The sequence below is a fragment of the Falco rusticolus genome, chromosome 3 (genome assembly GCF_015220075.1).
Source record: "Falco rusticolus isolate bFalRus1 chromosome 3, bFalRus1.pri, whole genome shotgun sequence".
In the NCBI taxonomy this organism is placed as follows: Eukaryota; Metazoa; Chordata; class Aves; order Falconiformes; family Falconidae; genus Falco; species Falco rusticolus.
This window is the reverse complement of record NC_051189.1, coordinates 110,085,527-110,110,709: the sequence shown is the minus strand read 5'-3', so window position 1 is coordinate 110,110,709 and position 25,183 is coordinate 110,085,527. Positions and strand designations below refer to the sequence as shown.

The following is a 25,183-nucleotide window of genomic DNA, read 5'->3' as shown; positions in this document are numbered from 1 at the left end:
TGCTGCCCATCCATGCCTCTTCTGACTCAGTTTAAATTACTGCTGTGGAACCAGTTCGATTTTAGCCACAAAGATGAGGCTGACGAACAAAAGAATGCTAGGGGTGCTAAGCTACGTCTGTAGAAATGACTCTCTTCTAGCTTTATGAAGATAACCAAAATCACGGTCTCCTTAGAACTGTAATTCCAAAGTCTAGTTCAGCTGTGTCTATTGCTATGAAGCAGGCAAGATGCATGTTCAATTGTGCTGATGCTGTCTTTCCTGGTTTTTTATTTTTCTTTTTCAGTGTCTGGCCGTAGTAGTGCCTATGGAGACACAGCAGCTGAGGGCCACCCTGCTGGGCCAGGCAGCGTCAGCTCAAGCACAGGCGCGATCAGCACTACCACAGGCCAGCAAGAGGGAGATGGTTCCGAAGGGGAAGGGGAGGCAGAGGGAGATGTCCACACCAGCAACAGGCAAGGGGCTTTGTTTTCCTCTTCAGGAATAGCACACCTGACCCTACAGTGTCATTGTTCATAGAGGAGTGGACTACAGGTGCTGAAATTCATGGGGTGTGATTTGTTACTCTGTTGGATAGTAAAAACCAGAAGCGAGAAACATGGAATAGAGCAAACTGCTATTGCAAAATGCCTCCCTCTGTGCATTCACCATGTAATGTGTCACACATACCAAACGTGTCCCACAGACTGCTGCCTGGACGAAGCGATGAAAAAATCCTACATGAGTCTAGTAAACCGAGGAATCACTAAAATGCAGCTTGTGGACTTGTGAAATTCAGTGTTAGGGAAAAAAGTATGTGCAGGAGTGCTGAGCTCTTTGGAAAGATCTGCCGTTTTTCATTCTATGGGGACAGATGCTCAGTCATTTTTTCAGCACAGTTCAGAACGGATTTGTAGTATCTGTTTCTAGACAGTGGAATTCGGCAGGTGGTTGTGCTAGGCAGTGTAGTTCCTAAGTGAGTAACTGTGTCCACTGCCAGAGTTGCTCTGCATCTTTGACAACTTGACTCTCAAGTCTGAGGGAGTGCACTCCTGTCTGCAGATCTGACAACCTTAGGATTTCCTCATGCTCTGAACTTCTGCGGCAAATTGCACAAATTGTTGGTGATCCTGCTGGGTCTGGTATTTCTTGGGATCTGTCTGATCCTGTGGCTTCTGACTTCCCAGGCTGCACATGGTCCGACTGATGTTGCTGGAGAGGCTGCTGCAAAACTTACCTCAGCTGAGGAATGTTGGAGGAGTCCGGGCTATTCCTTATATGCAGGTAGGTGAGGAGGGTCAGGACTTAAGCCTTAATCAAACAGTTAATCACTACTACTACTACTGCTGTGTTTCTGTTTGCATGTGCTTTTCCCTTTCTCTTTCCTGCCCATTCACAGCGTGAGTCCATCTCTAAAGTGTTGTGTGTTGCACAGCATTCCTTACCCTACAGCATTCCTTGCCCAGGGGTCTTTGCTAGACTTGAACCTTTTTTGGTATTTGGGAGGGTCTTTTGGGTTTATACTCAATGTTCATATTAAGGTGTGATGGCACAGGCAGAATTTGGGAAAGAATGTAGATTAATCAAGATAAAATCTGCAGTGTTTTGTGAAAGATCATCTGTATTTATCTTGAAAACATGGAGCCTGCCTTCTATTAATTCTCTGACTTGTATTCCCAGGTTATTCTGATGCTCACGACAGACCTGGATGGAGATGATGAGAAAGACAAGGGAGCTTTAGATAACCTTCTGTCCCAACTGATTGCAGAACTGTGCATGGACAAAAAGGTAAGCTGTACTATGTGCACACACTCTTGATTTGCTCCTTCTTGACAGGGTTTCTTTCCAGGGGGGATTGGATGCATGGAAGTCACAGAAACACATTGCTGTATGGATGTGTTCAGGCAGTTTATTTCTCTTGGCTCACTTCACATAAGGTAGAAAATGACATGAGTCTCACTCGCACTGTTTCCTGGTTCCGGCATCCACAACTGAGCATGACAATTTGTTTCGCTTGAATTAAACTCTTAAAACAGACATGATCAGTAATGCATGATTGACATATATAGCTTTTCATTTGCGTAATACTGTTCTCTGGCATCCAGGCCACTGTCTGCCCTTATATTGAGGAATTTGTGCTGCTTTTTCAGTATTACTGCTTGAGCTGAAATTAGCAATGCTTCATGAGGATCAGAGCACTGAAATTTAGATGCTTAGGACATTGCTTACTTCCAGATCTGAGCACAAGCAAACTCTCTCCTTGCAGGATGTGTCTAAGAAAAACGAACGCTCTCCTGTGAATGAAGTGCACTTGGTGGTAATGAGGCTGCTTAGTGTGTTCATGTCCAGAACTAAGTCAGGATCCAAGTCTTCCATTTGTGAGGTACATTCTTCAAATTGCTTTGTCAAGGGGTTGATGTGCTTGGGTGGCTTTTGTTCATCAAAGGTGGTCTAAAAGCTGCTAACTGAAATAGCTGATCTAAATCTGAAAAAGTTAAAAGTGCTTTGGAAAAATTTGTGAGGAATCTGTAATGTTATTTGACTCTTGTGAAAAAAGATCTTTGCCGAAACTCAGAATGAAGGAAACTGACATGCGAAGACAACTGGTTTCACTTGTTTTGTGCACAGTTTCTGACTGAGCTAAGGGCAGCACATTACTGATGTTATTTAAAACTGTCTAGCAGGTTTTTGCCTTGCATCTTACTGGTGCTGAAGGGGTTAAAGAGGATTTGTAATGTGATTATTGGAAAGCAATATGCTGCTGTGTCAACGTAAAAGTCGCTAAGAGGATTCCTTAGATATTTGTTGCTAAAAGGTACAGTAATAAGGCATAAAAAGCAGTATGTGTGGTGGGAAGGAGATTAATAAAAAAGCATAGAGGTTAAAAAATTTAGTCTGAACTGCATCAAATTTTAATGAGCTTATGAGCTGTGGGGTTTGTTTGGATTTACAGGGCTGCTTTAATAGTTTTATTTACAGTAGCTTTTTCTCCAGCCTTTGTTATTCACTTGAGCTTCCCACAGAAATCAAAGCTCATCGTCTTGCAGAATGCAGGTGGAGCAATACCTGGGTGGAGCAGAGCCTCTGAGCAGCATCTGCAACAGGGACTCTTTCTCTACCAGAATTCACGCCCAGCTGGCCAAATCCCAGATAAACAAATAGAAATCCCAACTTTGGAAAAAAAAAAAAAAGGGGGGGGGGGGGGGTGTGGGGAGCCGGGGAAGGGGAGGAAAAAAAGCCCTAGTCGTCTAATCCATAGCAGAGTGGCCTCTGGCACATGTGTCGAGGGGAGATTAGACTTAAGAGGAGATTTTATTTGTTTTCCTTTACTAAGCACTTGTTCAAAAGAGTCTCTGTAAATATTTGAGTTGCTTTTCATAAACACAAAAAACCAAAAACCCCAACCTCAAACAAACCCCAAACTTAAAAGCTGCCTGTAAAGTTTCACAAAAACCTGCTCTCTTATCCATACTGTCAGCAACTGCTGTCTGATTCTCACCGCTTCCCCTGCTCTTCCAACACAGTGGTTCTCAGTCAGGTGCTTTACTAATCCATCTCCTCTTTGTTTTCAGTCTTCCTCCCTCATCTCTAGTGCCACTGCCGCTGCGTTGTTGAGCTCTGGCGCTGTTGACTACTGTCTGCATGTGCTGAAGTCTTTGCTGGAGTACTGGAAAAGCCAGCAGAATGATGAGGAGCCTGTAGCCACCAGCCAGCTCCTGAAACCTCACACTACTTCTTCTCCACCTGATATGAGCCCTTTTTTCCTCCGCCAGTATGTGAAGGTGAGTCCCACCCTATGCTGTTAGCTTTACATGACCTGTGTTAAAAGGCTGCTGCACAGAAGCAAGTAAAAGCATCCTTGCAGAACTGGTTTTCCCTTAGCAGTGCAAGTAAAATCCATTGCTTTAGTGCGTAGTTACAACTGGGATTGCTCTGAGTTCTCTCAGAGCAGCCTAGCTTGCTGTTTCCATCGACGCACCCCTAAAGCAGGCTGTGGAGCTGCTGTCACCGTTTCTGGTTGAAGTGTTAATCTTTCCGAAGGGAAGCTACTCCATCGCGTGACTCCTTTTGCTTGGCAGACAGAATTTCTGAACCACCACTACTTAGTGTGGCAAGGAAGCCGAGCAGTTGATGGGGATTTCCACACTAAATCCTAGACTTGTTCAACCACCACGGTGCCTTTCTGCTAAGATGCTGCTGGGGAGGGGGTGCTTTGACACAAATACAGGTGCAGTGAAAAAAGCCTGGTTAAACGTAAGAATGTCTCCTAAGTTGAAAGCTCGTATGTTAAAATGCCTTTTTACTATGGACTAGCTTACTGCATCCTAATAGTTGCCATCTAGTTAAAGTCCTCGTGCAGGTTTGTTGGCTTGTTTTTATTTAAATCAGCTGGGAACGTTTCTTCTGGCTGCAAAGATGCAGAAAAGTTCTGGGTTTAGAAAATCAATAAATGCACCCTGTAGCTTGTCATGACACCACCCTGGGAGGGTTCGGTGCCAGAGCCTGATTGATCGCTCTTGCTTTCAGGGTCATGCTGCAGATGTTTTTGAGGCCTACACTCAGCTCCTGACAGAGATGGTACTGCGGCTGCCTTATCAGATCAAGAAGATTGCAGACACAAACTCCCGCATCCCACCTCCCATCTTTGATCACTCCTGGTTCTACTTTTTGTCTGAGGTAAGTGAGAACGTGATACACCTACAGATTTTAATGACAAAATTGCAGTAATGCTGCCTTTCATGGGAGAGGTGAGCTTTTGCAGAACTGATCTCAGATCCATCTCTGATTTTTAATCCCCCTTGAAAGCAGGTGAACTGTTGGCTTTGTTTTATTCCTGTTGAACAGGAATCTATAGGAAAGGATACATGAAAAATATATTGCTATTATTTCCTGTAACTCAACGTTTGCTGCCAGAAAACTCGAATAGAAAACCTTCATGTAACATTGTGCTTGGCTGTTGGTGTTTAACTTTAGTCATTAAAAAAGAAATCAGTAAGGTATTTGGAGTGTATCTTTTCAGTTCCTTTGGTGTTGTATAGCTTCTTACTTGAGATAACAAATTATCTTACATTTGCACAAGTACGTGGTAGGATTTCTTAATTAGGCTTGGTAGCTTTGTATTTGAGGTCATAGATGACAAAGTGGTTTTCAGCAGCGGTTTGACAATTGCACAGCTCAGGATGATGCAGTGGTGTTGTTCAGTGTTTCTTCTGCCTGTGACTGACTTTTATAGGGTGACTTTACCTTAAAGCTGACAGATTCACAAATGCATCACCTGTATCTTTTCTTTGTGTAAAAAAACACCATATTTTTGTTGGCGCAGAGGTTGCAAACTGGTGAGTTTGCAGTGCTGATGTTGTAGGCTTTTCTTTGTCTAGTACCTGATGATCCAGCAGACTCCATTCGTGCGCCGCCAAGTCCGCAAGCTTTTGCTCTTTATCTGTGGATCGAAGGATAAATACCGCCAGCTCAGAGACCTTCACACGCTGGACTCTCATGTTCGTGGAATCAAAAAGCTTCTAGAAGAGCAAGGCATTTTCCTTCGTGCCAGTGTGGTCACAGCAAGTTCAGGCTCTGCTCTGCAGTATGATACATTGATCAGCTTGGTAAGGAAAACTGTGCCACTGCACTAGGAAGAAGTGTACGTTGCATTTATGTAAGATGTCAGTAACAGAAATACTGACGTGCTGATGATTAATCCTGTCCCATTGTGCTTTTCAGATGGAACATTTAAAGGCTTGTGCAGAGATCGCCACACAGCGAACAGTAAACTGGCAGAAATTCTGCATTAAAGATGACTGTGAGTTCTTTCTCCGAGAGTATTTGAGGGAGCAGAGGGGATGCAGTATGCATTTTGGTTTCAATCAAAACTTCTCAGCTGGGGAAGCTCAGCAGGGAAGAAGTGGGGGACACACAGCTGAGAGTTTTGAGTAGGATTGAACTGTTTCCAGTACTAAGTATCACAGTGCTGTAATTGCATCTGTTCCGTAGCTAAGAAACACAATATGTTGTAATGGATAACTTACAAGAGCAGGAATAGGAGATCTGTGTTCTCTTGCTTGTGCTGCCGTTGTTCCAGTGTGTAATTTGGAATGAAACACTTTATCTTGGTCTACCCAAATGTTGTGCTTCTGTAGTGCAGGACAGGAAGGTTCTATGAGTTTGTGGGATGGTCCTTGTCATGTTTAAAGGGTTTTTTTGTTTTCAGCTGTGGTTTTTTGGCTTGCTTTCTTTTTTTCTTTTTTTTTTTTTTTTAATTCAGGCTTCAAAGATTTTCTTTTTTTCTCTGCAGCGGTTCTCTATTTCCTCCTTCAAGTCAGCTTCCTGGTAGATGAAGGAGTGTCGCCAGTTCTCCTGCAGCTGCTGTCTTGTGCTCTGTGTGGCAGTAAAGTGCTATCTGTGGCTTCATCCTCTGGATCATCAAGCACCTCTTCCACCTCTGCTCCTGCAGCATCAGGCTCTGGGCAGACAGCAACACAGAGCAAATCCTCCACTAAAAAGAGCAAGAAAGAAGAAAAGGAAAAGGAGCGAGAGGGTGAGCTGCAGCTGTGCCCGTTTCTGTGGGTGATTTTAGGGATGAAGTCCGCTCCTCTCTGCCTTTCTTGTTCTGTTTAGAGAGAACTGCTTGCTTCTTACTGTCATAAATAGCACTGTTGTGAGAGGGTCATGGTTTGTGGCAAGGGCACTTGCAGACTACAGCAACAATTGGGGGAGAAGAGTAGGTTTACCATATACAGATTGGAGAGGGGCGAAGATAAATCAGTATGCCATAAGAGCTGGGGCTGAAATTAAATGCTGAGTAAGTCACAACCCCACTGTGAATATTTATTAACCATAGTGGGCTTTAAGTTGTCTAATGGAAGTTACCGATTCTAACGACAAAGTAGCTTCCACCTACTTGCCTGTCCTGGGTTGTAGGAGGTTGAAATGCTCATGGGGACTAAAACAAGTACTGGAGATGCACACCCAGTCAGCGCTCCTCTTCAATGATTATGTTCAGACTTGTTTCCTCTGTCTGACTTGTAAGCTGTGCTGGAGCCAGGGCTGCTGCTTAATGGATATCCAAAGTCCTGGGAAAGTAATTAAGCTTTCCTATAAAAGTCATGGGCATAAATTCTCTCTTGGCATAAATTCTTCAAGGCACTGTTTTGGCTTTCTCTATCAGATGATTCTCTGTGAGTCTTTTCACTGCCCTGTGGATTTATCCTTGACTTCTAATCAGAATGTGTAGCACATTTCTCACATACTTACTGGCAAGCTTTCCAGCGGTGGTCTTCCATGTTACTCAGGAGTGCTAGGTTATATTTTTTGGGAAAAGAAACATTAAACTTGCTTGTTGCCTGAAACACAGTCGTTTGTCCCCATTATCCTTGCTCTGAGATGTATAAAATAGGCAGCTGTTCTGTCTGCGAGATATTCCATTCATCTGCTTTCTTAAGCCTTTCTTGTGCCACCCGCTGTCCCCTAGGTGAGAGTTCGGGCAGTCAGGAAGATCAGCTGTGTACGGCTCTGGTGAACCAGCTGAACAAGTTTGCTGATAAGGAGACCCTCATTCAATTCCTGCGTTGCTTCTTGCTGGAGTCCAACTCATCCTCTGTGAGATGGCAGGCCCATTGCCTTGCGCTCCACATCTACAGGTGAGCTGGGAGGGAGCCTCTGACCCAGCTCTTCTTAGCCAGCCTCAGCTTGGTTATGGAGAGCTCTTGGTGTAAGAGTTAATATTTGAGCCTCTGTCCTGAAGAGCGCTGAAGCTTGCAGATGATTGCATCCCCTTGCATTGCTCACGCTATTTTGCAGTTATTGGGGCTGGAGGTAGTTGTTGTGACTTACTACTTGAGTTGTCATCTGCAAGAAGCGTTTGATTTCTGTCTGCAGAATCTGGCTCCTGACATCTGTGTGTGAGCAAGTGAATTTCTGAGGCAGGTGCAGACTCATGTAGTTAAAAAGTTGGGAGTTAGGTAGGGCAAGGTACACTTCAGCGTGCTGAACTCCTTCAGAACTCTGGTTGTTGCAAGGCAGCTGCTTTCGTTTCAGAGAGTGCTAGAAAACAGCTGGTGGCAAGAAGTGCTGAGATTTAACTCTGTGAACTCTGATGTTGAACATCACACAAAGCAAGATAATACTTTCAAGTTCAGTAAACTGTAGCATGTATTTTACTTTTGAATAAGATTGTGTGCTGTGCAGTCTATATGGCTAATTTTACAAGCCTAATTGATATGTAATTTGTTCAACAGGAACTCTAACAAGTCTCAGCAGGAATTGCTGTTGGATCTCATGTGGTCAATCTGGCCAGAACTTCCAGCTTATGGAAGAAAGGCTGCCCAGTTTGTAGATCTCCTGGGATACTTCTCTCTGAAAACACAGCAGACAGAGAAAAAGGTACAGTGTCATTCTGCAAAGGTGGTACAACATCCCAGGTCCCGCTGCTTCCCTTGAATTATGTTAGGGCTTGTGGATGATACAGCTGGGACAGACTTTCTGTCATGACAGGTTCTGGTGGAAATTTTTTTTTTGTACCCAAAATCCGAATGTTAAAAAAGGCAGGGTCCTTAAAAAATTGGGGAGTGTGGATTTTTCATTGTATTGTTTTGGAGGGTTTGGTGGTGGTGGTTGTTTTGAGAGGGAGGGTGTTGTTTGTGGTTTTTTATTTAGAAGAAACCTCCTTTCCGATAGGAAGCCCTTGTGGGAAAATACATTTACATGCTAGCTCTAATTTATAGACTTTTGATATTTCAGTTCCTAGAGATCTGCTGTAATCGTAACTTTTGAACCAAGGAGGTGGTAGGATTTCTTAGGGGAGCAGTGCACTTGGGAACAAATGATTTGGATGCACTGATGCTTGCATGCATATGTTTAAAGAGCTGGGAAAGCCTTACAAATCTTGGCAGACAGTTGTAGTGATTCTCTGACAAATAACTGTTATTGTGGTAAGGGTCTAATTTTAGGATCTATTACATTCTTGGGTAATGATTTAACCACTTAAATTCCTGTGGGTATAGTGCGTGCATCTTCTGGGGGACCTGGAACACCACAAGATGAGAAATCTTTATGTCTTTATAGCAATAAAAAATAACGTTGAGAAGGCAGTATTTTCCTAATTGTATTTCAGTTGAAGGAATACTCCCAAAAGGCCGTGGAGATCCTCCGGACTCAAAACCACATTCTTACCAACCACCCTAACTCGAACATTTACAAGTGAGTTCCTTTTGACTTTGATCCATTTCACTAAAGAGCTATTTAGCTGTGATCCACAGGGATACACGCAATCCTTTCAATAAAATTGTGGTGGAGGAAGGACCCCTACTGAGATTGCCTGCTTGCTGCAGCTGGTCTTGGGAGAATAGCAGATTCCTTTCTGCCATCTGAAAAATGTGACATTCTATGTGCAGTAGTTTGGCTTTAGCTGTTTTGATTTAATTTTTGGTAAATGTTACAAAATATTTAACCAGTTGGGGAATATAGACTTGCAGAATTCAGTGGTTTGTTCTGAGTCATACCTCAGCGGTTAATGATTATAATAAAATGCTGCCTAGTGAAAAACAGGAATTTTCAGCGTGCTTCTAACACTTCTGTTACTACATCTGGGACTGGGGACTGCAAGTAAACTAAAACTGTTGTGTTTAAAACACAGCGAATGCCAAATTACATATGTTGGTATTCTTCCCCTCGTTGCAGCACACTGTCTGGGCTGGTGGAATTTGATGGCTATTACCTGGAGAGCGATCCTTGCCTTGTCTGCAACAATCCAGAGGTGCCCTTCTGTGTAAGTAACTGCTGTTCTTAAACCCTTTGCGATTACAGGGATCCTAACAGTTTACAGCAGCGTGATTTCCTGTGTTTCTGAGGTTTTGGGGATGTAATCATACAGGGAGTGTGTCCTTGGTGTTGTCTCCTCAGTACATCAAGCTTTCCTCCATCAAAGTGGACACGCGGTATACTACCACCCAGCAGGTGGTGAAACTAATCGGCAGCCACACCATCAGCAAAGTGACAGTGAAGATAGGAGACCTGAAACGAACCAAAATGGTCCGAACCATCAACATCTATTACAACAACAGGACTGTGCAAGCCATAGTCGAGCTGAAAAACAAGTACGTTCCCTTTGTCCATAATTTTTTGCGTGCAAGTCTCTGAATTTGACATTGTGTTTTCTGTTGAGGTGCCTGGCTTCTTGCTTTGGCTTGTTCCTTCTTAGACTATTACTCATCGCTGTCAGCCCACATTGGGTTGGATTGTTCTGAATCTCCTACAAGAAATTGTTGAAGAAAAGATCCAGCTTTCACCTAGAGCTTGACATACGCCTGTAAAATTTGTGTGTGCAAACTTTGTAGAGGCTCAGTTTTAAGCACTTAATTGTCTGGAAACTGGTAGTAATACCAAGAGCACCTCCTGGAGAGTTTGACTCAGAAAGGGATTAGGACCTTGCAGCTTGTCCAGAAATGCAGAAAGCGTTAACATCACTTGCTTGAAGCCATCTAGTAGAATTAAAATCAGAGGTTGGATGGCCTAACTCGGCTGCTGCTTGCTTTACCTATGAAAAATGCCTCCTTTTCAATACGTTGCTCAGTCTGGAGCCAGTTCTGCTTATATGCTTTCCCTTCTTACTTCTTGAGATGTTCTCACCAGAATCAGATCTCTTTGGCTTAGGGATTAATCTGTGCCTGCCGCTTATTGCTTATTTGAAGTCCTAATCCTCTGTGACATCACAAGTGGCTGCTGTGGAGAGGATTATGATGTCACAAAGAGAGGATTCTGACTTCAGGTGGAGAATAAGCAGTGGGAGCAGATGAGATCTTTAGAAATAAATATCCTGTTTTCATGCAAATGTCCCTACTAATAAAAAAATGGAGGTGAAAATCCCTAGAAAATGTCTGTAGAATTAAAGTTTTTCCATGAGGCATCAACAGCTCTTTAATCCCAAACAGTATCTCTCTATGAAGAGGATAAAGGCTTAAAATGTATTTCTGGCTACATATCATGTCAATACAGAAGCTAAGGAAATGAATCCTAGAACTGCTCTCCATTCATCCCATTTAAAGTAGATTTGGAGCTGAGACGGTTGCGTTTGGCTTCTCTTCGTACGTGGGCAGGGAGGGTACTTCCCCACTGAAAAAATCCCTTCTGTTTTCTTCCCTTTTCCCAGGCCGGCTCGTTGGCACAAAGCTAAAAAAGTCCAGCTGACCCCAGGCCAGACAGAGGTGAAGATTGACTTGCCGCTGCCCATTGTGGCTTCGAACTTGATGATTGAATTTGCAGATTTCTATGAGAATTACCAGGCTTCCACGGAGACCCTGCAGTGCCCCCGCTGCAGCGCGTCCGTCCCGGCCAACCCGGGGGTGTGTGGGAACTGCGGTGAAAACGTGTACCAGTGCCACAAGTGCAGGTAGGTCATCCTCGTTCCTCCCCACGGAGCCAGCGCCAGGGGTTTTCGGAGCCCTTGTGCCGTTGCCCGTGTTGGCTGTTCAACCAAATACCCTGCTATTTAAAGACATGATTCCGGTTAATACAACTGCACAATCAAATTAGTCGAGAAGTATAAAACAGGCTTACAGGGATTTAATGTTAATAGGGGCTAACAAAGGAAATCTGATATGACAATACTGAAAAAACACAGAAGTTTCAGATCGAGCACTCTAGAAGTTTAAAAAAAGAAAATTCCCAGGAGGAGGTTATTTTTGGCCTGCCCGGTTCCAAGGGTGTGCGGCTGGAGTTCGCTTACACGATTGCAGGGGGGTTTCCCGCAGGATCCCTGACGTAGCCTCTGGATGGACAGTGCTCACTTGTCTATTCAGAGCTTTTGTTCAGCTCTCCTCATTCAGAGCAGGGCTCAGGGCGTAATTTACTGTGTGCTATTCAAGCTTTCACTACAGTATTATAAATCCTTCTCTTTGGTGAGTTTTGTCCCCTTATCTGATATCTCTTCTCCCCTTATTGTCCCACAGTCCTCTCTAATCCTCACGGGAGTCAAGGTGTTGAGCAGAGTCTTTCCGTAGATCAGGTGACTACTGGTATATTGAAAGGTTTCCACATCCCTTCTTAAATTATGGGAGCTATAAATCAGTTCGTGTCATGCGACCCTAGCCTGCAGCAGGATAATAAGTATGCTGTAGCTAGTCCCACTGCAACTGGGTAAAGAGTGAAAGCTATTGAAAGCCTAGACCTTACAAAACAAAGTGGTTTCCTTTTATCTGTGTTCTTGTAAAGGGCACAGTGCCCTAGTCTGATGTTCTACTGGGAATTACTGTAGTTAAAGTAGAATTGTTAGGAACAAATTCACATCTGTTTCTGCTTTTCCCAGCCAGAATGTGGTACTGCTTCTGTAAGGAATTTTTTTTTTTTTTTTGCCTGATTTGTAGGTTTTCATTCTCATGCACCTCATGTATTTTCACTTGTGGCTTCCCCAGGGCAGTTTGGTAGGTTAGACATTTTAAGGACCATCCTTCTCTGTTTCCTGCGTCCCCTCACAGCTTACCTTCCTTGCCTCAGTTACCTCGATAAACCTCAGCTGCATTCTTGGACCTTTCTGGCTTGCCTTTCAGGTCCATCAATTATGACGAGAAAGATCCCTTCCTTTGCAATGCCTGTGGGTTCTGTAAATACGCTCGCTTTGACTTCATGTTGTACGCCAAGCCTTGCTGTGCAGTGGATCCCATAGAAAATGAAGAGGATCGAAAGAAGGTGAGACTAATAGCAGATTCATTAATGAAATACTGTATCTCTTGGCCAGGTCAACAGTGTAGGGACATCAGAGGTCCATCCCTCTTGGGAGTAACATGAAAACCAGTGCTCCTTCAAGGCTTTGCACTGACTAATGCGTTCCTTATTTTCTGTCTTGCTCCACCAAATAAGTAATTCTTCAAAAGACATAATTCAGTGCTTTGCTTATAAACTAGCTATCTAGCACTGCACCTCTTTGTCTTGCTGTACAAGGGGGTGAATTTGGACTGTATATTTTACCATCCCACCTGAGGAGCCCTGTTAATGAATGAAGAACCCACTGCAATATGTGGCCTGTCCCAAAGGGTAAGCGTGTTGAGCTGCAGCATCAGCAGCGTGGTGCTCATGGCAGAAGCAGGGTGCAGGACCGCCATTTGTTTCTTTTTTTTGCCAGAGAAAGGCAAAAGAGACAGAAGATGTGGAAATTGGTGGTTGTAGTCCTGTAGAATTAAAAATTATGTCTGAACATAAAATAAGTTTCCTTTCCTTTTTAATTCTTAGGCAGTAACAAATATCAACACTCTGCTGGACAAGGCTGACAGAGTGTATCACCAGCTAATGGGACACCGGCCGCAGCTGGAAAACCTTCTGTGTAAAGTGAATGAGGCAGCTCCTGAAAAGCCACAGGTAACAGGGGACAGATGGATTGTGCACAGAACTCCAGGCTGGTGAGACACTGGCCTTTATACTGACAAGAGCAACTACAGGTCCTTGCCTTGGCTGCTGTTCTGCCGTAGTTATCTTTGTGTGTAACCTCCGTGTTGATTTCCTTTTGTTTTTCCCTCTGTTCCAGGATGAATCTAGTGGTAGTGGAGGAATAAGTTCTACCTCAGCTAGTGTGAATAGATACATACTCCAATTAGCCCAGGAATATTGTGGTGACTGCAAGAACTCTTTTGATGAACTTTCCAAAATCATCCAGGTATGAGGTGCTTCCATTTGAATTTGGGTCAAGTGTTTTCTTCTGTCACCAGATGCAGTGTGTATCAGAAACAGAAAGCAAGATGTTGCCGTTCTGTGTTTAATGATATCGTTAACAATAGGTGACCAGCTGCATATTTTCAGGGAAATAACTTTTAGAAATGATTGTTTTGTTATCGGCACTGTTAGTGCTATGGGATTTGTCACATTTCCAGTGTTACATTGGGGGTGATGTAGACAACAAGCCTTTAAACAGGGCAGGTAACTGGGAGTTAGGCTGACATTTCTACTGGGTTTCCCAAGTCTGCCGTTGATGTGAAGGATTTCAGGTTTTGAGACAGTTGATTAACAGTGTTTCTCCACAAAATACACAGTAATGAAAATAGCCTGTGAATGGGTTTAGCAGTTACGTGCTGCCTCACAATTCCATGCCTTTCATTTCTCCTTTTCTCCGTTTCCAGAAAGTGTTTGCCTCTCGAAAGGAACTCCTGGAATATGACCTCCAACAGAGAGAGGCAGCAACAAAGTCCTCACGAACCACTGTCCAACCCACGTTTACTGCCAGCCAGTATCGTGCCTTGTCTGTTCTAGGCTGTGGCCACACATCATCAACTAAATGCTATGGCTGTGCCTCAGCCGTCACCGAACACTGCATAACGTTGCTCCGGGCTTTGGCGACTAACTCTGCCATCAGGCATATCCTTGTGTCCCAGGGCCTTATCCGAGAGCTGTTTGACTACAACTTGCGCCGGGGCGCAGCCACTATGCGGGAGGAGGTCCGTCAGCTCATGTGCCTTCTGACCAGGTTAGATGGGGTTTGGTGTTGGCAGCCCTCTGACCTGCAGTGAACTCTGGAAAGCTGCGTGCTTGTAAATGCACCATCAGGAAGGAGTAGCTTTATAGGGAAGATACCATCAGCAAACCGTAGACTACAACTGCTTGTATATTTGTTGTCAACTAAGCTGAAATCCCGGGAGCTTTTGGTATTTAGTGCAAGCATAGCATAACAGTATTCTCTTTTTCCTTCTGGAATTAGGGACAATCCAGAGGCCACACAGCAAATGAATGATTTAATCATCGGGAAGGTTTCTGCAGCGCTGAAGGGACACTGGGCAAATCCAGACTTGGTGAGAGACTCCAGTGTTTTCCTGTTTGTTTTCTCTGTCCCTCTGCAACTGCCGCTGTATTCTTATCATGGCATCTTCTCTCTTCTCGTGGTCTATTTGTAATACAGAAGTTTGTGTCTTGATAGGAGTTAAGATAAATGTCACAGTAAAGCACAAAATGATGTGATTAGGTATATGCCTCAGTTTCCTCAGGCAGTTCTGCCTGTCTTGGCTGTTGCTTGCAGCTCTCTCAAACAGGTTGCCAGTCATCCCAAATGGGCATGGGATTGAATTTACTTAGATCGATGAGTTCTGAACCTGTGCGTTTTAAATACCAGAAAGCAAAAAGAACTGCTGCATCACCAAGACTTCTTAAGCCTTTGAACACGTGTCTGTGTTACAGGCTAGCAGTCTCCAGTATGAAATGCTGCTGCTAACGGATTCCATCTCGAAGGAGGACAGTTGCTGGGAGCTCCGGCTACGTTGTGGTGAGTTCAGATGACTAGTGCGAAAGCTTTGTTTTAAACTGCTATGCCCAGGTCCATGCACTATAGGAAGACTTTTAAGGAAGGGAACTGATACTGACTCAGTTTGTGATTTGGGTTGAAGTGGAATTGGCACCAGGTAGCTTTGTCCTGGGGTAGTGCTTGTCTTGAAACAGGAGTGCTGAGAAACAGAGAGATGGAGGCTTAAAGGGAAGGATGGCAAAACTCCCTTTCTGTAATAAAAAATTGTTTTCCGTCCATGGCTGCGTGAGAATGTGATAGTTTTGCTTGAGGATATGAGGTCGTGCCTAACTCTAATTGCTTTTAATGTGCCGTTTAGAGCTGTGGAGGTGTGCTCTCTGCAGATCTTGCAGTGGAATGAAAATTTATGTCTGTGTTTCAGCTCTCAGCCTCTTTCTGATGGCAGTGAACATTAAGACTCCAGTGGTTGTTGAAAACATCACCCTCATGTGCCTGCGCATTCTTCAAAAGCTGATCAAGCCACCTGCTCCAACCAGCAAGAAAAACAAGGTACTGCCTTAGATGCTGAGCAAAGCACCTGGAAATTTGCTGATTAAAGTCTGGCACAGTGATCTCGGTGATTAATAACTTTGTGAGGAAGCCAGGGCTTGGTTTTCCTGGTCCCTGTTGCTAGGGAAGCACAAGTCCTGTGACTCTCGTCTTTGCAAATTACAGGTAACTGCTTTCTGGTTTTTACTGTTCTTTCGTGGCTTTGACCACTACTGTTCATAACTGGGCTTTGGTTTTTTCCCCACTCACATTGGAGGCCTGGGGAAAGAGCTGCTTCACAGCTACAGTTTGGTTATTTTGGGCAGGCTTTTGGTGCTTTCAACAGCTTTGTAGAATCAGGGACCTAAATGTGGTAGAATCAAGTACTTTTGACGCAGATTTTCAAATACAGCGCTACTATTCTGATAAAAGTGGTATTGATTGGCTGCTCCTTGATTGTAATTAGGATTTGCAAGGGAGAAAGTACGTTTCTGCTTTGATCTAGCTATCGGATAATCACAGATGGATGGCAAAGATGAGTTTGTTGATATTTCAGTAGTAACTGGAATGAGGCATCTCTCTTAGTTCATCGTTAACAGCAGCTGCATACCCTGCTGTTGTCCAGGAGCTGCATTTGCCTATTCATGGCACAGATGCAACCCTTGATTCTCCTACAGGACATACTCTTAAGGGAACAGGCTGTGGCTTTCTGAAGACTCATAGAGCTTTTTTGCTTATTAGGATGTGCCTGTGGATGCTCTCACCACTGTGAAGCCTTACAGCAACGAAATCCATGCACAAGCTCAGCTGTGGCTCAAGAGGGACCCCAAAGCATCGTATGAAGCTTGGAAAAAGTGCCTCCCTGCCAGAGGTAGTCCTGTGCTTTTAACTCTGCAATTTTGTGAAGGAATGTGTTATGTCCCTCCAGGTTTAATAAAGAATGTACTTCTGCAGAGTTGTGTTGGCTTCTGTCCTGTGACATCTGATACCGTCTTCGCACTTAGCTTCACACTTAGACCTTCGAGGTTGTAGCACTGACTTTCCTAAGCTGTGTTGCTCAGACTCTTAAGCAGAAAATGCACTGTGCCTGAAGTTAATCAGAGGAATGTAAAAAATGAAACTTGTTGCTTATTTCAAGTAATACCAGCCAACTTGAAAGGCTGATGGAATTCCCTGAGAGGCTGTGGGTTTTGTGTCTGGCTTGGAAGTGAACATAGCTCCACGCAGAGGTGAAAATGGCAGCAGAAAGAAATGAGAAGCTACTCAGCTTCACGACTGCAGTTTAGAGAGTTCCAGTATGAAGAAGAAAATACAATGGCAGTTTGCAGTTAACGGCTGCTGACAATTCTCTTGAGCTGTGTTCAATATTGCAGGTGTAGATGCCAATGGGAAATCTCCCAGCAAAGCTGAACTTCACCAGCTCTACTTGTCAGAAAAATATGTCTGGAAATGGAAACAGTTCATGAGTCGCTGTGGGAAGAGAACTTGCCCTTTGGATCTCAAGCTGGGGCACAACAATTGGCTGCGACAGGTAAACATGGGTGAAAACTCCAGTGGGATGCACTGGGCAGAGTTAACAGTCAGGGATTATTGGTAGCTGGCCACATTTTGTGCACTTTGCAGACAATACAGGCAGTGATGTTTCGGGAGACTGTAATTGACTGCATCTAATTCCATGTCAGTTTTGCAGCTTTGTTCCCTTAAAAATACTACTTCTAAACATTTGTCCAGTAGTCTGCATGTTCTTAAAACTCTGAACCTTTATTTGCCACGGTGCTCCTACCTATCTACTTAGCTGCATTTTGATTATTGAATTTTCATAGGTCCTGGGCAAAAGTTTTTTTTCTTGTTTATGTGGACTAGTATGTTGCCTACACAGTGCATTGTTTAAACATTTTGATGGTGAACAAAGTAGGCATTCTCACAGAATCGAGTGTTTGGAAGAACAAGAGAACGCTGCCACCAGGTCACCAAACTGTCGAAATGTATGCTGTGCCTTTTTGTAAGCTACCACTAGTTTTATCTGTGGAGGTCAAATGATACCGTCTTTTCATGCCCTTCCCTTAGGTGCTGTTTACTCCTGCCACTCAAGCGGCCAGGCAGGCTGCGTGTACTATTGTGGAAGCCCTGGCTACCATCCCCAGCCGCAAACAGCAGGTCCTTGATCTCCTGACAAGGTATTTCTGTGTTGCCACACTTGACAGCTCCAGGATTATTTTTCTTTAATTCCCATGAGAATCTCTCCCTTCTTCCAACTTCTCTCACACCTCTCCCTTGTATACCTCTGGTTCACAGGTCTTTTAAAACTTAATTAGCTGGGATGGTGTAGATTTAGGGATACCTGGGTTTTTTTGCTGCCTGGCCATAAGCTGTTGCTGTTCTATACTTTTTCCAGAAGCAGATGGTGTTCAGCTGTGTGGATGACATTTCCCCTGCCTCTTAGACAGCAAAATAATAGCGTGAACTCTCTTCTAGTTCCTGTGACATAACTTGCCCCAATTGACACTAGTTGCAAAGTTGGGGAACTCCTTTTTGGGACAAAATACCACTTTAGCCATTGAGTGATGACTATCAGTTGTGCTGTTAGCTGGGAGGACAACAGGGAGGATAGATTTCTGGAGGCTTTTTCTTTCTTGTCATGGTGTCCTTAAGCTGTGAATGCCTCTTGTTACTGCGAAGCGGTTGTCAGTTTGTGTTTCTCTTTACTAGCTACCTGGATGAGCTGAGCATCGCTGGTGAGTGTGCCGCCGAGTACCTGGCGCTGTATCAGAAACTCATCAAACCGGCCCACTGGAAGGTCTACCTGGCAGCCCGGGGGGTTCTGCCCTATATCGGCAGCCTCATCACAAAGGTATGGACTTGCATGGAGGAATTAGGTAGCAACAGAAAGCCTGTCCCTGACCTGTCAGTTTGGCTTTTTTGCTTCGAAATCTTCATCTCTTCGTTCAGTGCCCTGTTGCTGACACTCGCCAGGTTGACGAAGTTCACACTCTGGCGCTGTCATCTCTGAACTGGAAGAGCTACAGCGGTTTTAGCCCCAGCTGTAGCATTCCCCAGCGCAAACTGCCTGGTACACGTTAATTAACTGCTCTGGGGGCAGCTAATGCTAAAGGCTATAAATATTGCCACACTGCCTTGGCACCAAGGCCCAAGTTGAAAGCTGTGTTAGCTGCCAGACTGGACTCCGAAAGCCCTTAATGACAAGGGAGGATTAGGTGTGCTGCCATCCCTTGAGTGTGAATTACAGCCTGGTGAAGAAGACTCACATTTAAGCTGCAGTCTTCAGAGTGTTAGGTCTTAGGAGTTTTCTGTGGTGATCCCTGGTGCCCTCCAAAGAGGCAGATGACACCCTCCTGGAGTCCATTGTGGAGGGCCACTAGAGCAAAGCGGTGGTAATAGGTAGGTAGAGGGAGAAAACGAGGAGGATGTTTGGGGTAGTTTTTCTCTCCTCTCTTCCTTCCCTCCCCACTGCTGCGTTGCAGCTCTGGTTTCTCTGTGGCTGGCTCTGTGTCTTTGCTGTATTCCTTTGCACCCTGTGTTAGACCCTCCCCAGCTATCAATATTGCAGTTTCTTGTCCTTATAGCCTTATTAATTATTTTCAGGAAATAGCTCGTTTACTTGCCTTGGAGGAAGCAACGCTCAGCACTGATTTGCAGCAGGGATATGCCTTGAAGAGTCTCACAGGTATTTAGCAGCATCAATGCAAGTCCTGTAGTAGGACTAGAGATGGGGTGGTTGTTGTTCCAGAACAGCATGTAGCAGAATTTGAGAGACGTTCAGTGTTTTGCAATTTTCAGCATTGGATTTTTGCCATCAATTTATCACTTAACCCCTAAATGGATTTTTCTGTGTTTTTTGTGATCAGTTTGAATTTTTAGTTACTTGAACTGTGGTAATGTATCACGAGCAAACTTCATCATATTACTTTTCTTCTCCATTTCCTAATTACATTCATTGTACAGTATAATTTGTGGGACCATTGTAAACACTGCTGATTCCTACCTGTTGTTTCCTACCTATTTACTCTATGGCAGCTTTTCTTTTTTTGAACCTTCTAGGGCATGCTTTTTTCCAAAACTTGTTGGAAATGGAAATACGTCATTAACTAGGTCATTCTCTTTTGTATCCTCTTCCGTGTTCTTCAAAAATTAATGGCCTAATTCATAAAGCCTGGCTTCTGGCAAGAAAAAGCATGTTGATAAATATGTCATGGGAAAGAATGGAAGTGTGTGTTTGATTGTTTTTTGTTTTTTTTTTACTTTGTTATAGGAGTGACCAATTTGATAATGAGGTAACTGATAAGTCATGTACCACGCTTGCCTGTCACATCATCAGAGCTAGCTTAAATATTCGAAGGAGAGCAGTCACCTGCTTTTGTAATATCTTACAGTAGAAAAATGTCCAAAAGTGCAGAATTTGATATCAGGCGCTTAGAAAGCTCGTTATGCTCTTTCCGCATTCCCTCACCATGGTCCCGTGTGGTATAATTTACAGAGCAGCTCTCTCAGGCCAGGGTTTTTGCCTCCAACCATTCAGTTCATAAAAGCGAGCGTTAAACCACAGACTGACAACCGGAGTTGTAACAAACCATTTCGTCGTGCTGCTTTTATGATAGCGTGGCCTCTTTGCTCGCCACATGAAACTCAGAGCTAACAAACCGGACTCTCCCATCCAGTTCCTGAATATCTCATTGCTTTATAGGTCTCCTCTCTTCCTTCGTGGAGGTGGAGTCCATCAAACGACACTTCAAAAGCCGCCTGGTGGGTACAGTCCTGAATGGTTACCTGTGTTTGAGGAAGTTGGTGGTACAAAGAACGAAGCTGATTGATGAAACCCAGGACATGCTGCTGGAGATGCTGGAGGATATGACAACAGGTAAAACCGCCTTGGTTCTGTAAAATTCAGAGTTTGGGTCAGCCGAGATGAAAAAGCAGATTGTTACAGCCACACAAAGACCTTCTTTCTAAAAGACTACTGCAGTGAGGGTTTTTTTATGGCTTGGACCTTCCCATATTTCCTTTTGGCACACAAAAGGTAAATAACATTCCTGAAGTCGTTTCTTATTTTCCAGGAATTTAAACCTCCTACTTTTCATGGGATTGTTTTACTGCAGCCCAACCACGCAAAGGGATTTCCTAGTAAACGTACCAATAAATAGCCTTTCATCTTTTAAGTGGTGGATATGCAAAAGAAGAAGGCACTCTTCTTTTTGTGCTTCTTGCAGGAAGATTTATTGTGTATGCTGAGTTAAAATGGAACCTGTAAAAATTGACTCCTGTGTCTTTTTTAATACTTCTGGTTTTTGGCAGGCACAGAATCTGAAACCAAAGCATTTATGGCAGTGTGTATAGAGACTGCAAAACGTTATAGCCTTGATGACTACAGGACTCCGGTCTTCATCTTTGAGAGGCTATGTAGTATTATCTATCCTGTAAGTACAGAGATGGCTGTAGCATTGCTTATAAAGTTAGATTTCTGAAACAGATGTAGTTGCTTGCATTTTGGAACAAAACCCAGTGGTGTCTACAATAATGATTTAATATGAGCAAGTGTAGAACTGCAGTAGTATCACACTTTGGGGTTTTATTATTTAAATTCCCTGCTGTGGCATGCTCTGTGCAAAAGAGCAGAACCAGTAGTGTTGTTTCATGCTGAGGAATTTGCTTACGAAATGATACTAGACATCCTCTGAATGCCACTTGTGGCAATATACGGCCAGATGCAGCAGTGACGAAAGGACTGAAGGTTTAGGGACGTCCTGTCACTTGCTACCATAAAAATGCAGGAATGGGAGCGTGGTTAGGGGAAAACTGAATCGTTTTGTCTGCTGCTGTCCTTTAGGAGGAGAATGAAGTGACAGAGTTCTTTGTAACTCTGGAGAAAGATCCCCAGCAGGAAGACTTCTTACAGGGCAGAATGCCAGGAAATCCCTACAGCAGTAATGAGCCTGGCATTGGGCCGCTCATGAGGGACATCAAGAACAAAATCTGTCAGGACTGTGACCTGGTAGCTCTGCTGGAGGATGACAGTGGGATGGAGGTGAGAATGGACAAGTGTGGATTTCTTGCACAGCTGTGTGGGGATGCCATTTCTAGGCAGCAGATGATTGCTGGATTGGTGATGCAATGGGAGCATTCTTCTTGACGTTTTATTTTCTTACTTTCAGCTTTTGGTGAACAATAAGATAATCAGTTTGGATCTACCTGTGGCTGAGGTCTACAAGAAGGTGTGGTGTCCCACCAATGAGGTACGTGTTACCTTTGTATTTGTTAGTCAGCACAAAGCACTCCTGTCCTTGATACTAACAAAAACATGGTGGAGCGGGAAATCACACGAGTCAGGATTTCTTTTCTGGCGTATATTCTTGGGCATAACTGGTCAGCACCTTTTTGTGCTCCAGAATAGACTGTTAGTCAATTCTGCCACACAAGTGATTTAAAAACACATAATGCTGACCCAGGTGAGTGTATTGAACTTATATGTGTAGCTTATCAGATACATGAACTGTCTTCTTGGGTGACAAACTTTCTTCCATTCCTCCAGGGAAATAGCTGAACTTTGTGTCACCGCCTTTCAAAGCGCGTTTCACACTCCATCTGCATGTGACAGTTTAATGTGTGTGTACAGGCAGGGACACCAGATTGCTCCATCAGTCTGTGCTTCGGAGATGAACCCAGGTTATTTACACAGGGAGCATCCAACATTTCTCCCTGTTACTTTGCGCTTCTGCTTATGTGCTTTTCACGTAGGGATCTCAAGAACTTGACCGATTTCATCCTCCCAGTTTGCTCTTAGTAGTCTGCATTGCCAGTGTTTCAGATGAGGAAACAGATGCAACAGTGTTAAGGAACTAGTTCCTCATGTCACAGTGAGTTTGTTCCAGAGGTGGATGTGGTCTGGAACAAGCTCTTCCTTTTTTTGTAGCCACTAAAACAAACCCCCACCGAGAAGGAATCCATCAGACTAAATCTTGCCCATCGCAAATACATTCTTCAGAGGCACTGCTGGTAGCACTTGAGGTTATAAAAGAACGCTGATTTGCACAGCATTTCTTGTTCGTTCCTCATTTACTCTTGGGTTGCAGTCACCTTTGACTGAAACCTCGATTTCCTGAAAGCATTTGTTTGCTATGCTTGTGGGGAAGAATTCAAACAAAACGCCTGTGTTCGATGTATCGTGCTATGGGGAATGGTTCTCATCAAGCTCTATTTCAGTAGAAAAGCCTTCTGTACTGCAAAACCAAGCTCAAAGCTAGGTGACAATGATAATTTTTTAGTGAGGTACCAACTTGGATAGGGAAGTGAGGTGCTGGTCTGAATCTGTGAATTCTAATTCCAACTCTTAACCAAGTTAGTGAGGGAAAGCATCACGCGTACTGCCTCAGCCTGCTTGCCCGATCGGAGCGGCGAGGTGCCGTTCCCGTGAGATGCCAAGCTGCAGCTGACGTGGGGCTCTCCCAGGATGCAGTGCTGGTGGTGAAAGGCAGAGTTTGCTCAGCGTTCCTGTCGACGAACAGCTTTCATCTGTCTTCCTTTGTGTGCACCTCCGCAAAGCGCTTCTGGAGCTGCGGCTCACGTTCCCTAGGAAATAGACAGGCGCACAAGAACGCAACCTCAGGCCCCTTTTTGTTTCCCTTGTCTCTCACTGGCTTTTTTTGTTCATCTGCCATTTTACCAGGGCCCCTGTGGTGTTAATTGCTGGTCGCTAGTGTGGCCTTTGAGCAGATCTTCCCCCCGGGGCTTTCCCTGTGCTTATGTATTTGCTGTGACATTAAGCACTGCTTATTCCACATTAGGCTTAGTGCGCTCTCTGACAGGTTTTCTCTTGCAAGGTCTCCTGCTCCCAAATCTGGGATTTTTCTTTTCTGCTTTTTATTCAGACCTATGGATTAAAATGGAAAGTTTAGTGATACGCTGTCAGTATTTCCAGCTGGAAATGCATGTGGAAAACTAGCCCTTTCCCAAGGTAAAAGCACAGCTCATGCTTCAGCGGGTTTGGCCGCATCATTTTAGTAATATACTGTCTTACTGAAAGCTTATTAAATTGCCTTTTACTCCTCTTCCATTTTCCATCGCTGCAGATGTTATCAATTTGAAAGCACTCATCCAATTAGCCTCTCCTTCATTTACTGGGCTGTGCTTGATCCCTGTATTTCCCAGGTATGCTGTGCAATACCCTTGGAGGGAAGGGATGCCGTGGAAAGCGGGCATTTCTCTAGAGATGAACACGTTTTGCTTGGCTATGTCTTTCACTGGTGCTAAAGGAAACTGTTGAAGCAGATCTAAGGAGGAAGAAACTGTTTTATTACCAGCCTGTTGATCTAGTTGACAATGCCAGGAAAAGCTGGGCAGACCATTAGATGAGTTACTAATGTTTTTGCAGGTGGTGGCTTTACTGTTGTTTTTAATTCATCTCCGTACAGGGAGAACGAGGGAGTGAAAGATTTCTCCATGTTGCCATCCACAGTCAAAACAGCATGAAGGAGAGCTGAGGCTGGAGTGTCTGTTACACGCTGTAATGAGAGCTGGGCTTGTATACAAGCGTCCACAGAGATACAGTTAATATAACGCTCTCCTCTCTTGCAGGGGGAGCCGATGAGAATCATTTACCGCATGCGAGGGTTACTAGGAGATGCAACTGAGGAATTCATCGAGTCTCTCGACTCCACTACTGGTAATGCGTTTGTCTCCTGAAAGCTGGGATTAGATTTGAAATCTGAGGTTCACTGCAGAGAGCAATGACACGATTATCCTTACAGCAGTGAGCTTCAGGTTGATTGACGTTGCTTTTGCCACGTTTACCTGCTTCACCTAGAGTGGAGGAGGCTTTTGATGACCCTTTAAATCTATACTTTAAACGTGAACGCTTGCATAGCACAGGGACCATTCTGCCTGGACCTTCTTCATATTCCTGCTCATAATTCTTTTCAAATTTGATACAGTTGAAGTTACTTGAACTGCTGGTGAATGTGTCCTACTGTACTCTCCATTTTTGCTTCACTGTTTTATCCCATGGGCTGCAAAAGCTTGCCATATTGTGGCTGCTTCCTCTCTTCACGATCTCTGTCTGTCCTGCAGATGAAGAGGAGGATGAGGAAGAAGTTTATAAGATGGCAGGTGTCATGGCCCAGTGTGGAGGCTTGGAGTGCATGCTCAACAGACTGACTGGAATCAAGGACTTCAAACAAGGCCGGCACCTCTTAACTGTGAGTCTCAGCTTCTGTTCTTTGGGGTCAGGAGTTATGTGATGGAAGATGCCACAAATGTTAGTGAAGTTTAGTTGCCTGCCTTGTGTTGCAGTTTAAGTGTTGGAGCAGAGTTTTCAATTTGCTAATTAGTGAAAACCTGAGAACTTCCTTCTTTCCCTCTCCCATTCCTCCTGGTTAGCAATTCTTTACAAAGACTTCGAAGCGTGCAGAAGCTGAAGAGTTGGTAAGACTAAATCCTCTCTTGCTAGAGTGATTC

The 25,183-nt window shown here is 44.1% G+C and overlaps 1 protein-coding gene across 5 annotated transcripts in view; it reads left to right on the top strand.

Annotated features, from left to right (window-relative positions):
- UBR4 (ubiquitin protein ligase E3 component n-recognin 4) overlaps positions 1–25,183 on the top strand; it is a 79,261-nt gene that overhangs the window by 39,628 nt on the left and 14,450 nt on the right. For all 5 annotated transcript variants that reach the window (XM_037380589.1, XM_037380593.1, XM_037380592.1 and 2 more), the window contains 33 exons: positions 287–455; positions 1,167–1,263; positions 1,660–1,767; positions 2,246–2,362; positions 3,552–3,761; positions 4,507–4,656; positions 5,358–5,585; positions 5,701–5,779; positions 6,272–6,514; positions 7,448–7,616; positions 8,214–8,358; positions 9,089–9,174; positions 9,655–9,742; positions 9,877–10,070; positions 11,123–11,362; positions 12,519–12,657; positions 13,198–13,323; positions 13,490–13,618; positions 14,079–14,422; positions 14,654–14,744; positions 15,127–15,211; positions 15,612–15,739; positions 16,460–16,589; positions 17,092–17,249; positions 17,786–17,895; positions 18,428–18,569; positions 19,322–19,403; positions 20,421–20,594; positions 21,029–21,150; positions 21,561–21,758; positions 21,886–21,966; positions 24,305–24,392; positions 24,797–24,924. In XM_037380589.1, coding sequence (XP_037236486.1) covers positions 287–455; positions 1,167–1,263; positions 1,660–1,767; positions 2,246–2,362; positions 3,552–3,761; positions 4,507–4,656; positions 5,358–5,585; positions 5,701–5,779; positions 6,272–6,514; positions 7,448–7,616; positions 8,214–8,358; positions 9,089–9,174; positions 9,655–9,742; positions 9,877–10,070; positions 11,123–11,362; positions 12,519–12,657; positions 13,198–13,323; positions 13,490–13,618; positions 14,079–14,422; positions 14,654–14,744; positions 15,127–15,211; positions 15,612–15,739; positions 16,460–16,589; positions 17,092–17,249; positions 17,786–17,895; positions 18,428–18,569; positions 19,322–19,403; positions 20,421–20,594; positions 21,029–21,150; positions 21,561–21,758; positions 21,886–21,966; positions 24,305–24,392; positions 24,797–24,924 — 4,778 coding nt within the window. The remainder of the gene's footprint in view (positions 1–286; positions 456–1,166; positions 1,264–1,659; positions 1,768–2,245; positions 2,363–3,551; positions 3,762–4,506; positions 4,657–5,357; positions 5,586–5,700; positions 5,780–6,271; positions 6,515–7,447; positions 7,617–8,213; positions 8,359–9,088; positions 9,175–9,654; positions 9,743–9,876; positions 10,071–11,122; positions 11,363–12,518; positions 12,658–13,197; positions 13,324–13,489; positions 13,619–14,078; positions 14,423–14,653; positions 14,745–15,126; positions 15,212–15,611; positions 15,740–16,459; positions 16,590–17,091; positions 17,250–17,785; positions 17,896–18,427; positions 18,570–19,321; positions 19,404–20,420; positions 20,595–21,028; positions 21,151–21,560; positions 21,759–21,885; positions 21,967–24,304; positions 24,393–24,796; positions 24,925–25,183) is intronic.